The 13,896-nt window shown below is 45.5% G+C and overlaps 1 protein-coding gene and 1 pseudogene across 1 annotated transcript; one reads left to right on the top strand and one right to left on the bottom strand.

Moving 5' to 3' along the window:
* Positions 1 to 586: 586 nt before the first annotated feature.
* LOC121156109 (chymotrypsin-like elastase family member 3B) lies at positions 587 to 3,786 on the bottom strand. The gene is made up of 5 exons (XM_040979723.1): positions 3,701 to 3,786; positions 2,341 to 2,477; positions 1,997 to 2,139; positions 1,272 to 1,424; positions 587 to 619 (listed from the first exon to the last, which is right to left on the bottom strand). The coding sequence occupies exons 1-5, from the start codon at positions 3,784 to 3,786 to the stop codon at positions 587 to 589; spliced, it is 552 nt and encodes a 183-aa protein (XP_040835657.1).
* Positions 3,787 to 10,912: 7,126 nt separating this feature from the next.
* The window catches only part of LOC121156108, a 96,971-nt pseudogene continuing 93,987 nt past the window's right edge, over positions 10,913 to 13,896 (top strand).

Genomic DNA, 13,896 nt, shown 5'->3' with positions numbered 1-13,896 from the left:
CTCTGAATACTTCTGCCACGTGCATTTATCTGTAAATAATGAACCACTTCAGAGCAGAGCCAACGTACCGCGCCCTCTCAGAGCCCTCCTCTAATAAAGTGAATGATACTGAGTGAATGAAGGAGCACAGCCTTCCTCCTCCTGGAGTGTCAGTAGAGGCAGAAACCCCAGGTCCTTGTGCCAGTCAGTGGAGGCAAGAACTACTGGTCCTTCCACTCCACCACCAGCCTCCCGAGAGGGGGCGGGCTCAGGTTCTCTGCAGGTGTCACTGTGTGTTGTTCCTGCATGGAAAAGCCACTGCTCTCTGGGGATTCTATGCTGTGGGACCTGCTTGTCCTCTTGTCCTGAGCCTGACTGGCTCTGTGTCCACACTGAAGCCCTTGCTTTGGGAAGCCCCAGCATCAGGAAAACCAAGAGGGTGGTTACCCCATCATGATTCCTTCTTTCCCAAGGCTGACTCTGGTCTCATCTCTGCACGTCAGCTGTCAGATCTCAGGAACAGGCCAGGAGGGAAGAGGCAATGAAGGCAAAATACCCAACATGGGACTTGCTGAGAAGTTTTATTCTTTACAAAAAAGATATGTTATCAGCACCACTTCTTGAGGTCAATCCCAGTTTTCTGGAAAAGAATACAGGCAGAGCAAGTGAGTTAGCTTTACAAGGTCTGGGTCAAATGAACTGGGGTCAGCTCCCAGCCTGACCACTCACGCCCTTTGAGGCCTGAAAAAGTTGCCCTCTTTGAGCCTCCATTTCCTCCTCTGACAGGAGCGGTAATCACAGCACTCTCCTCGTGGGGTTAGGGATTAAACCATGAACTAAGGCTCCCATCACTGTCCCTGGTGCACATGCAAAAGATCTCCAATTGGTGGGCACTGCTGATACCATGGACAGTATTAACTCTTTCTGACCAGCTGTTCAGCATGATGCTGGGTCCCAGCTAGTCCCATCGTAACTCTCACCATCCTTCAGCATTATTGCTCATTACATGTCTCCCCACCAGGTGGTGGTGTCCCCGGGGTCCTCTGTGACAAGTAAGGACCTGACTAGAGCACAATGAGAAGCCCTTACTAATACAGAAGTGCAAACCTCCACCGAAACCTGTGAAGTTCTTGGGCCACAGAGCAGAATGCATTCCGGGCCCCTAGGTAATGTCCCCAATCCCCTGCCCCACTGCCCTTCTAGGATCCCTGCAGCCCCTCACCAGGATCTGACTTTCCTCCCCTGTTCCCTGGCCTCTCTCAACATAGCCCTCCCATCTGCTCAGTCCTTACCTCCTCAATCCAGTCAATGAAACATGACACACGGGTGAACACCGTGGGCTTCTTGGGGTAATTGCAGCCATAACCAGAACCAAAGCTGACTATGCCGTGGACCTCCCACTCACAGTTCACTCTGGGGCAGTTGAGGGGTCCTCCAGAGTCACCCTGTGATGGTCAGAGGGGTGGATGCTGAGCCACATCTCAGCTGGAAGGAATTGTCCCTGACCTGGGGGTTGCAGACACACCCACACGGCTGCACCTCTCCCAGCCTCAGGGCGTCAGCTGGCCAGGACCAGGGTCTGTGCTACCACAGCTGCTGAGCAGGAAGGGACACACACAGGACCTCAGCACAGCTCCTGGCACAGAGGGAGCCCTGAGAGACGCCAGCGCCCCCTGCTGGCAGCACCTTCCCTGCTGCTTAGGAGGACTCAGCTGCCTCAGCACAGTGGTTGAGGATTCCTGCAGAACCCAGAGTGGGTGACTCCAGGTGGTGGTGCGAGTGTCCCTGCTGTGCTGCTGGGGAAGCCTGAGCAGGAGGAGGGACAGTGATGTTCCCAGGTGAGGGGGCGTGTGAACTGGACCAGGAGTCAGGGTGTGTGGGCTGTGCTGACTTCTTCCAAGTGCTACCTGGTCTGGAGCCTAACTGTGGCCATCAGAGAATACAGCCCTTCCACATCATGGAGATGGCAGAGAAATACCCACACCATGCCAGCCATGGCAAGTGCAAGCTGACTCACCTTGCAGGCAGAGGATCCGCACTCGCCAGCACACAAATGGCATTTATTCACAGTGGAACCCCAGTAGTCTGGCTTAGAGCAGTGCTCATGGTCCAACACACACACCAGCCCTTCCAGTAGAGTGTCTGAGGCTGGCCCACTGGCTGTAGGGACAGAAAACAATACCTGTGTGTCTGGGGCATGGCTAGGTTTCCGGAAGTGGAGCATTTGAGACCCACAGATCTTAGACCTAAGGAGGAGTTTCCTCCTACCCACACCCATCATCCCGCATGCTTCATTCATTACTGCATCATTGGCCTTGACCATCAGGCAGTTTTCTCCTCCTCTGCCTGGGGAATACATACTGGAGATGGCGCCCCAGCCAGTGACGTAGCATTCTGTCCCATTGGGTGTGATGTGGCCTGCAGGAGGGAGGCAGGCAGGCTGGACCCAAGTTGTCAGCTCAGCACTCCGTGATAGCTCGAGGAGGGCGATGTCATAGCTGTGTGGGGTCAGGTAGTCAGGCAGTACCTGGTCCTTCAACTGGATTTGTTTCTATCCCAGGGCTTTGCTCAAAGAGGTCACATCTGGGTGACCTCTAATGCTCCTATGCCCCATCCCCATCCAAATCTAGCTTTATCACATAGCTGACTCCAGAAATCCCCCATCCCTTCAGTCACAATCAACATTTGGTCATATTCGTTGTGCTTGGTTTCCACTTGTGGTCCTCACACCCTTCCTGCATTGAGCATAATGGCTGAGAGGTTGCATCCCACATCACAGTGCTTGGGTTCTAGTCCTTGCTCATTCCAGCTCCTGCTAACGTGCAGACTCAGTTATCAGGTGATGATCAAAGCTCAGATCTCAGCTGCCCACTTGGGAGACAGAGAGAATTTCTGCCTTGATGCATTGGGTAGGGAACCAGCAGATGGAATCTCTCTCTCTCTCTCTCTCTCTCTCTCTCTGCCAGACCTGAAGTCTGACATTTCTCACAAGATCCCAGGACACTCTAGTGCAACTGCTCTATAGCCCACACTATGGGAACTATCATTCTGCCTAATTTCACTCTGGACATTTCACCTGGATCTCATTTGTCTCTCTTCTGCCCCAGAGAAGCCCTGTGGGGATGTTGCCGGGATTCCATCAAATAGCTCCTCACTTTCCTGATATTTTGTGAGGGCTCTGTCCCTTCCTGTGATCTCTTATTAGAAAACTGTAGGGCCCATAGACACACAGAGGACTGAGCAGAGCCTCCCTGCCCATCACCACCACCACAAAGCCTTGATACAGGGTCACCTTGACAAGTGGACACCTGAGGCCCAGAGCAGGGCACTCACTGTCCAGGACACTCAGAGAGGCATGCCCACAGCCTGATTTTCAGTCCAGTGCTCCTCCTCTGCCCATACACCCAGGAACCCAGACTGTGCTGGAGGAACCTCTGCTGAGCACAGGACACCTTGGATCTGAGGAAGGGGCTAGAGGGTCCTGGGCTGCAGGGACACTGAGCCCAGCAACCCTGGGGGACTTCTTACCTCTCCCTGGCCTGCTGTTCTCTGTTTAGGGAGGGAGGTTGGTGCTGCTGGACTCTGAGGTTCTGCCCAGTGTGTAGGAGCTGGGCAGGCCAGGGCTGCTCACTCTCTCTCCCATCCCTGGGAGTCTCCTAGATGAGCTGTGGTCATACAGGGCAGAACACAGGAGCCTGGTCCAGGCTGGGAACTCACTCACCCATCGGTCGGATCACCATTGTATTGTTCATGCAAGACATATGACTTCACAGGGAGGATCAGCACAGTTCCTGTTAGCGCCGACATGTTGTACGCACCCACCATTGCATAGTATATAGTATATGTGTAACTGTCAGAGGAAGAAAGATCAGCCTGGGACCAACTGTCAATCTCCCATAGCTGTCCACTGCCTTGGACTGTCTGGGTCTCACAGGGAGAAAAACCAGGACTGGGAGGAAATCACAGGGGAACTTACGAGAAACAGTGGGCAGCCGTCAGAACCCAGTTAGTGTCAATGAGGATCCCGCTACAGAGTAAGTTCAGGCTGTTAAACAGTTCATAAAACAAGGCAACCTGGGGTGTGGGGGTGCAGAGAGAAGCAATCTGAGAGGTGCTGGCTCACAGGGAGGGTTGTGTCATACATTGTCACTACACAACCTGCCCACATTCTAGAGTGGCCTTATCGCTCTCCTCTGTAATCACTGTGGTTCTCTGGTCTTTCCACCTCAGTCCTGTGAGCTCTCTGAGGACACCTACAGTCTCAGCCTTGTAAGTGTAGGAAGCCCTGCCCTAGCTATCTGCTTTCTCCAGGCCCAATTCTTCTGCATCTCAGCTCTTCCAGGCCCCTTGCATCTTCTGAAGCATGACTCACCCTGACTCCTTTGCCTTCATTCTCATTTTCTACTCATTCAGATTCTCAAATCTCCCTGGAGACCAAGGTTGTACAAGTGTGGCCCACAGCCCCAGGCTGGCTGTGGTCTCTGTGCACACAGATGCTGACTGCACACAGGCTGCTCACTCAGGCACACATGCTCTCTGGCTGCTTTCCTGCTGCAATGGCAGGGCTAAGTCACTGCTGGAGAAGCCATGTGGCTGACAGGGCTACAGCACTCACTCTCTGCTCCCTCCCAGAACATGCTTGTTTACTCTGTCCCAGAGAACATTCTGGGCCATGAAAGTGTTTTCTGTGTCTGCTGTCCATGGTGGCAAGCACTGGCCACATGTGGCTCTATAACAGTTGAAATGTGGCTGGCACAGAGGAGCTCAATGTTGAATATCATTGAATTTATTTAATTCACATGTAGATACCCCATGTGGCTAGTGGCTACTGTGTTTCACAGAACAGCAAGCCTCACCCTTGTTGCTACCCTCTACTGCCCTTATGCAACTCTCCACTCTCTGTGCTTCTGACCATGGAGTCCTGCTGTGAGACTCAAAGAACAGGAACTGGAATGAAGTTCCTAACTTTGCTCCTATATTTGCCTAAATTCTTAAATTATTGCACCAGCCACTTGAGTTAACCCTTCCCTAGGCCCTATCTAGAAGTTTTAACCTACAAGTAGCCCAGTGAGGATTATAGATGGAACCAGAAATTCTTGACATAAACCTGATAGTTCATTTATTCCTGGCCCTGTGAAGGTGAAATGCACATTAAAAAGGAGGCCATGAGATCAAGGCTGGAAGTGTTGCAATCAGACCCTGGCACCCAGAGCCCATGCTGGGAGTCAGTGCAGCTGCTGTTGCTCTTACCTGCCAGGGCCAGCTGTAGAGCATCACGTCTTCACCATTGACAACATGGCTGGAGTAGTTGCAGGAATGTTGATTTGAGACTGAAGGCAGATGTCAGAGAAGAGGTAACAATCAGGCAGTGGGGTTCTAACAGGAAAGGGGAGCAGGACCCCAGTCCTGGCTGTGCCACAGAGTCTGTACGCACCTGTGTAAAACCACATCACATCTCTGAACTTCAGTAGCCACCCAGAAAGGTGAGTACCGGGGCTACAGTTGGGATTCCCAGAATCCCAAAATCCAGGGATGGAGATGACAATGTAGCTTCCGTGCATTTGAGAATGGAGGAGGATGACCGTGAGAACAGTGTCTGAAGACAGTGAGCTCTCATGGTGATGCTGCTGCAATAGCACAGGCGTCAGTGTGGGTATTTGGCGCTAGATGACACCCCATGAAACACCCATGTTCCAAGTAAAAGTGCCTGGGCTTGAGTTTCTGCTCCCTTTCATTTCTTCTTCTTTTTTTAAAATTACATATCTTTGTTTAAAGATTCAGATTTTACAGGGTGAGAAAGAGAGATAAACAGAGCTATTTACTTGCTGGTTCATTCCCCAAACGGATGCAATGTCCAGAGCTGAGTCCCAAAACTGGGAGTCACAAACTCCCACCATATGGGTGCAGGGCTCAATGATTTGTGCCGTCATCTACTGTTTTCCCAGGCTATTATCAGTGTACTGGATAAGAAGTGGAGCACCTGCGTCATCAACAGGCGCTCAAATGGATGCTGGTGTTACAAGGTGGACAATTAACCTTTTGAGGTACTGCACCGGCCCCTCTCATGCCAATTCTAATTCTCTGCCAATATGTTCCCTAAAAAAGGCTACACTTCCTCTCTCTGTCAAAATTTTATCAAGGATAGATGTGTATTTTCTCATCAGTATTAATCATCCATAAACCAGAAGTCAAATGGAGACCTCAACCATTGATTGACAAGTTTCTCAAACCTGGACTCTTGTTTCCACTTCATTTGCTTTGCAGTATCTGATTCTGCCACAAATAAAGTGGAAAATATGGGATGGCTAATCCCTCGGAGCTATCAATGTGACAGTCTGTCAAACTCATTCCATTGTTGCAACCCCTATGTACCTTGACACAGATACCTGATGTTATACAGGTGCAGCTCTAAAGGATGCTTTTATTTGCTTCCTATTAAGCTCATAAGCTCAATTTTTGCCTTCCTTTGAATGGACTGCTCCAGGCTCAAATATAACTCAGCAACAGACGTGAGCAATGGACCCTCAGGGTTTCAGGGAATGTACTCATTTGTTTGGTAGTGCTCTTGGGAAAAAAAAAAAAACTCAGAATTTGAGCAGAACAATGGAGCAAGTTTACCATCTGTATCTGATAATTTCATTTGTAGCCCCTTCAAACAAAACAAAGATTAAAAAAGCAGGACATAGAGTTTCCCCAACATAAGCTTAGATTTCTCAACAAAGGAGTAAACTATTTGAGATATATTGGACCCTAGGAAAGTGTGATTTTGTATTCAAGAGAAAGAAAGTTATATATAGGGCTCCCACAGATGCAAAATCATCTAGGGATACTCCAGGGACAGGCAGGATTTCTAGCATAGGAATTCCAGGATTTGGATTGGTAGCCAAATTTTGTGTAAGGCTTTTAAGGGGTCCTGGCCTGAGCCAAATTGCTGGGCAGGAGAGCAGCAGAAAGTCTTCCACAGAAGGTAAGAACTCTTAACAGATTCCCCGAAACTAGGAATTCTTTATGTTGACTGTTTAGTTTGCTTGTAGCAGACAAATGAACAATGGCTCTAGCATTCTAGCAGAACTTAGCAAAAACTGTAGGGAACACAGAGGATTATCTTTATAAAATGGAAAAATTGTGTGTCTCTGCTCACAGCACATAAAGTCACAACATGGAAAATTAACAACATCGAAAGCAAAAAAGACCCCAAGACAAAGTGTCATGGCATGACCAAGGATCTGGCTTCACTCTTATATCATTATATCTTTTATATCAATACTTGATTTTTTTGGAAAATCCTGTAACCACTGTGAAGATTATACTTAGCTCAATTACACAGAAACTTTTCATTCTTATTTTATTTTTTTTCAAACTTTTGTGACTTATTAACACCTTTGGCAACTTACTTATGCATGCAGTTACCTTTATTCTGCCATGAATTATTTGCCATATATGGACAATTTATCAAACAACACTTACTAGTAAATCCGAATTGTAGTTTTTCAAAGAACTTAAGATGCTAAGAGTGGTTAAATTTTATTTAGGAACATTTACGTCATCCACCCCTACAAAAGATATATTTAGCAATTGCAAATAGATTAGGCAAGCATAGCAAACACTTTAAATGATTTTCATGTCAAAGAAAATTTATAGGCTGTTATATGTGAAACCTTTATTTGAATTACTTGTTTATGATTTTTGAATAACTAGCAAGGGTAAGTATAATATTTTCTGTGCAGAAAATAGTCCCAGATGCATGCTGACAATTTTGAAAATATCTTATCCCTCTGTAAGAAAAATAAATTTAAAAAGATGACCAAAATCAACAGGCATTTGGATCAATATATTCTAATCATTTTGTATTTTCTCACTTTGGCTTAACAGCATAGATGCTTGCATTTATACAACTTATCCTGATTTTTCTTCATAAATCAACTGTAAGCTGCAAAACATAAATCAGAGATCTCTCACATGGGTATTTCCCATTTAACTTCAGAAAATCCTGAGGACAAGCAGTAGTGTTCCAGTAAAACACCATTAGCTTTTATTTCTAATAAATGAAAAGCAAAGTTTTAAGTTTTCGAAATACACCCTAAAATTCACAAAAACAGGGCTCTGAGCACCTACCATTATTTGGACGGTTTTTATTCAACTAAATTATAAAAACAAATTTAACAAGTCACCAAATGTCACAGAGGATTTTTAAAGCAGTGATTTGGTCAGCTCCAACAGGGATAAATCCCTTCAAACTCAGGTGTCCAAATTAGTGCAAGAAGTAATACTTTGACATCCTTCTGCATGAGAGTGTTATAAACCAGCCACAAAGGTAATGACTGAGGAAGTGGGATGAGGGTTTAGCATATTAGGCCCAGATACTCAGTTCCACAATCTTGAAATGAATTTTTAAATTTTCCTAGGAGGAATGATTTCAAATAACAACACATGGTGGCAGATATCAGAGCCTCTAGCTGATGAAATATCTAAATTTCTTCAGGAAACCATCACTCTTCATCCTCTAATTTGTACCAGATTAGGCAGTGGTACAGAGACAGACCAAAAAAAAAAAAAAAGGTTGTTTTTCTTTCTTTTAGGCCCTGAGCACTCCCATTTAATGCTCGGTGGGATCCTGTGCACCCTAAGGCTCATGAAGAAGGAAGAAGCACCTTGCAGGACGACATGCACACATCAATACTCACTCTTCATCTTCCTCCCCACACCCCATCACCAAACTCCATTGGGTGGAGACTGGACTGGGTGCCTATCCCTGACCTGCATCATCAGCACCCTGTCTAGTGTGAGAACAATCGCCCTGCATCTCCTAGGTCAGGGAAATACCTCATGTGCCTGAATTTGGAAGTGAATTTTACAAAGAGAGGCAAGTAATATTTTCAGAGTCAAAGTTTCCAGGGAATGTAGTAGTCCTTGTTGTGGAGAATGATGGATAAGCAAAAGGGAAAGCAAAAGATCATGGAGGGAGACTAGAAGTTTTTCCCAGTGAGAGCCATGCCAAAATCTGTAACTGTATGCTGGGAAATCAATGGTTTGTTTGTTTTAATGGCTATGAAGAAGAGTAAAATTTCCCCAACTTTACACTTGCTCAGCCTTCTTTCTGGAGATGATCCGACTCACTGGATTCAAGTCTATCCATTCAAGTCACACAACAAAGATATTGCAGGAGTGTGGAGCCAGTTCTTTGTCTATAAACCATGAACAATTATAATGCAGACAGTAATGGGAGAATAAGCAGGAGAAAGTAGATTTTATTGATGAACAGACACTTCTGCTTTATGGAGAGGTCTGTGAAAGTCTGAGTATTAGGAGCCTACCGAGGAGTGCATATGAACTGATCAGTTCTACATACATTCAATATGTCAGGGCTCTGCTTTTTTTTCTGTGTGTCTTGCCTAGTGGTCATGGTTCCTGACCAGCTAACAAATGCTACTTTGTGGTCCACTTGGCAGATTTGGTGATTGCGGAATACTGTTGAGCTGACAAATTAAGGCAGGTTACGTTCACCTGATACTAAGCAGTTGAGACATGCTGCTTTGTGTTGTGTTCTGGTATGATGCCAGAGCCTAGTTTCTAATATGGCTGTCTATGGGTATGGGGTCTGCTATGCTCCCTAACTATTAGGCTTTGGATGTTCTAATCAGTGGCTGGCTGGTTTCATAAAAATTAAGGAGCATCTTATTTCTACAGTGATTCTTCCAAATGTGAATTAACCCTTACAATTCTGCACACCATAAAAAAAACTATAAAATAAATAACTGACATCAGAAACAGTGAATCAGGGCAAAACACATGGTCCTGTGTTTCCTAGAGGTATAAATAGAATTTCACTCTACTAGGTAGGCGTGGGGAAAATGCCTCTTTTTGGATTTATACCAAGATAAGGAGAAAACCCTGAGTTTTGTTTTCAGCAAGTGAACAGCAGGAGCCAACTTGGCCTTGCTCAGAAATTCTGAGTAGAGACTTTGAAGAGGAATAAGACTCCCATGGGACAGCCCAAGTGGAAGTGGACAGAGATGCACCATGTATTCAGTGTTAGTTCATTGGGAAATTATTCTGGGTGGAGTTGGTGGCATGCCTTGTAAGGGCTGTTTGTTCTGCGGAGCCTGTGCAATGTTGTAAGATGGTGGTGATTTTGTTTCCAGCTTAGTTCTTGGGCAGCTCAGCTGTCCTCCCTTCAGTGTAACAGTGCATGGTCCTGTGATACTGATATCTGAGAGCTGCTGGATTAGCGCATTTGCAGTTTACAACTCCTTCGCTTGCAGTTTGTCAGTGTTTGGAGTGCTTGCCTCAGTGTCCAAGATGGCACCCTTAGGGGCACCAACAAAGATCAGGGAGCTGTCAGCCGTCAGCTCCAGGGACTACACAGATCCCTCAGGCTGCAACGTTGGCACTCTGGGCTCAGCTCAGTGCAATTAGCTAATAACACGCCCACTCTGGACCTTCACTTGGGGTCCACACTTGCTGCCCTTGTTAGAGAATTCTGGCTGCTGGCTTTCAGCTCCAGGGACCACACCTACCCTGAAGGGAGCAAAGCTGGTGCTACCCTCCCCACTTGGATCAGTTCCGTGTGATCAGCCAAAACCAGCCTCCTCTGTGCTGCTCCGTCAACTCTGAGTTCCGCCTCTTCACACAAGATAGTGCCCTGAGTCTCCTACTCTTTCTTTGCCTGTGGCTGGTACCAGTCACCCAGTACAATTGGCAGGTCCCAGACTATACTCACCTCTTGAGTTGACCATACGGACCCAGGCTCCCACCTGGCAGTCACAAGAGCTGTGTGGAGGCCACTGCTAGATATCTGACTGGCACTGGAAACCAACAGCCAGAGCCTGGATCACTGGAGCATGGATCACTGGGGTCTGAGTTGCCGCTTGTAGGCCACTGGTGGGTTTTTTGGCTCCCTGCAATACTGCTGTCTCATCGCTACAGCTTCGCTATGGCCAAGGGATCTCCAGGTATCCCTTGCTTACTTCCTGCACCCTATTTTTTCCCCCTGTAAACTGCTTATTGTACTTCACCCTGTCTAAATATTTTTCATCTTATCAAATGTGTCTGTACCCTTGCTGATTCAAAAGAAAATCTTTTACTGCAGAATTCCACACTGACCTATAGGTGACTGGTAAGACCAGTATTGACACAGACATGGGAGGCTGTAGTGCTCAGGCCACAGGAGTAAGGTTTGGGGGTGGGATAAGTTCAGAACAGGATGGCAGTATGGGTGCCCAAAAGGACTGAACACAAAAGACAAGGGCGTACGAGCTTGGAGAAAATAGCCCTGGCCAGCTGAGGGTGTGAATCAGTCTACTTAAGAATGAAAACAGTCATTGTGCTGCACTGAGGCAGTGGCTTCATTCTATTCCATTCCTGCATACAACACCAGGTACTGCTGAAACAGGAGACACGTGTCTTTAGCTACCTGATACTGGGGTATTGACAATACACATTACTATGAGGAATTTATTTAGAAAAAAATGCATTTGATGTTACATGAGCCAAAACATAGCAGAAAAGTTCAGTGTCTCATATACACATAATCATTGTATATCAACGTCTCTTTCTGGGTCTGACTTAGTTTGTGCAGCATTGACTTGGGGTTTTCAATTCCAAGAGAGTCATGATGACCTCTTTGCAGAAGAAAAGAGGGAAGAAAGAAGGAAAGCTCAATGAATAGAGGAGTTGGTCCTGTTTGTCTTAAGGTTTGTAAGGGGAAACTAGTCCAAATAAAAATAGGTATGAACTTAGGTCTTTGAGTAGATTGCTTTTCTAAGAACTCCCCCTCTGCTGGCTGTCTTGCTACCTTCTCCTACAGAGTAGGTCAGTGTCAGAGTGAACATTTCCCTCCTCTCTGAATAGGATACAGAGATGATAAGAAGAAAAATCATTCCTGTGATCTTGTATTTAGTTTGGCTCCAAGCCTGGTCTCTGAAGCTTCATCCCGAGGAGCCTGTTTATTTTATGAAGGTGAGACTCATGCCACAGACAGAATAGAGATTTGTACAAGATCATAACCAGTCAGAACTCAGAAATCTTGTGTCTAAATTTGTGTATGTCAGACTTTCCTGGTCAGGACAAAAATTATAAAGAAAATTTTCACTAACAGATTAACCCAAATGTCATTAGAATAAAACCACCTACACTCAATGACAATGTCAATCTATAGACCTTACAGCATCTGCCCAAAGTGGTAAGGGATTATGGCTAACACATGATCTGCTATTTCCATCTATGTAAGAGGAACCAATGAGAATAAGCCACTAATCAGAAAGTATGAGGCAGAACACTGACTTACGAATACCACATGAACATCTGGAGGAGAGAAGGGAGCAGAAAGCCAGTGAGAGGCAGGCCAGAAAGATGCAGCATCCTATTCAGAGCAGAGTTCTTAGAAAAGCAATCTACTCAAAGACCTAAGTTCATACCTATTTTTATTTGGACTAGTTTCCCCTTACAAACATTAAGACAAACAGGATCAACTCCTGTATTCATTGAGTTTTCCTTCTTTCTTCCCTCTTTTCTTCTGAAAACTGTTTCCCCATTAGGTGGCTCTGGTGTCTGTCTTCCTTTCCCATGGAGTCACCTTCTCATCAGAGCTCTCGGAATTGAAAATCTCAAGTCAATGCTGAACAAACTAAGTCAGACCCAAATGAGACCACTCCCCTCAGCCAACCCATCTTCAGTCTATTTGCAGTTATTTATTTACCTCAAAGAGTCTAGTATCTTACCTCCTTTTCTCTCCATAGAAGTCAATTTTCTGTTTGCCAGTGTCCTTGACTAATACATACCCATCTGCATGTCACTGCCTGGATAGAGCTGGTGGATTTCTATAAGCTTAAGATATCCTTAGGGCAGTGCAAGCCTGGCTCTATACAGTTTGCATCTGGTGGTCCTGGTGTTCAGCATCCAAGGATATGCCCGAATGGTGTGGTGCTGGCAGGTTTTTAACTCATCACTAAATTGGGAAAATCTTGACAAAAGGGTCACACCTTGCTGCCCAGATGCATGTTTTTTGTTTTTGTTTTTTGTTTTTTCAGTATCTCTCCTGGAAATGAGTCTAAAAAGATAATCACAGCCTACCTCTTGCTGAAGTCTTCAGTTACTATAAAAGAGAAAGTAACAAGGGCCACCCCAGGGTACTTTGAATTGGGCTGTGTCAGAGTAAGAACCGGGATGTGTACCCTTGTTGAGAATGCAGGTCCCTTCTCTCACTTGCAGGGGACTGAAGCCACATTATTCAGAGTGAAGAAAATATCTGTCTATATGATAATCAGAACTGTGAGTCAATGCAATGTTCAAGTCACTAAGTCAAATTACTCAGATGATAAAACCAAAAGAAATATAATTTCTTTCTCTTCATAGTGTAATGGACATAGGAAAGTACTTGTAGAACTATCAGAAATGGAGGGCATCTTGACCTTATGGCTCCCAATAATAGAAAAGAGTACTTGTGCCAGGTACAGAGTGTTCAGAAGGAGCTCGCTTTCCACTGTACTTTCTTTCTGAGTTCAATTAATGTTTCTTCAAGTCACATGAGACTTACAGATAATCTGGGACCCAAAAAGCAACTGTGTAACTATTAGGAGTGATCTGTTAACAGTCTGACCAAAGAGATACCAACATCCTAAATGAATATCCTCTAGACTCAATTAGAGGCATCCAGCTTTTTAGGAATCAAATCAACTATTGGATAATTTTGCACAAGTAAAATATATTGTTTTCTGAAATGTATACCTCAAAGGACACCAAAAATGCTTATACCAATATAACCACCACCTTGATCAAAATTTAGAACATGTCTAACTCTTGAAAGTTTTCTTCTCATTCATTGTCTGTCAAACCAGTCAAAAAACAGATTTGTTATATGATCTGCTATATCACTTGTGAGTATACATGCAAGGGAATTTAAGTCAGCATAAAACAAAA

This window comes from Ochotona curzoniae, unplaced genomic scaffold, assembly GCF_017591425.1.
Source record: "Ochotona curzoniae isolate NIBS_2020 unplaced genomic scaffold, NIBS_Ocur_1.0 contig_3255, whole genome shotgun sequence".
NCBI classification, from domain to species: Eukaryota; Metazoa; Chordata; class Mammalia; order Lagomorpha; family Ochotonidae; genus Ochotona; species Ochotona curzoniae.
The sequence above is the reverse complement of the archived record's forward strand: the minus strand, read 5'-3'. Positions and strand labels throughout refer to the sequence as shown.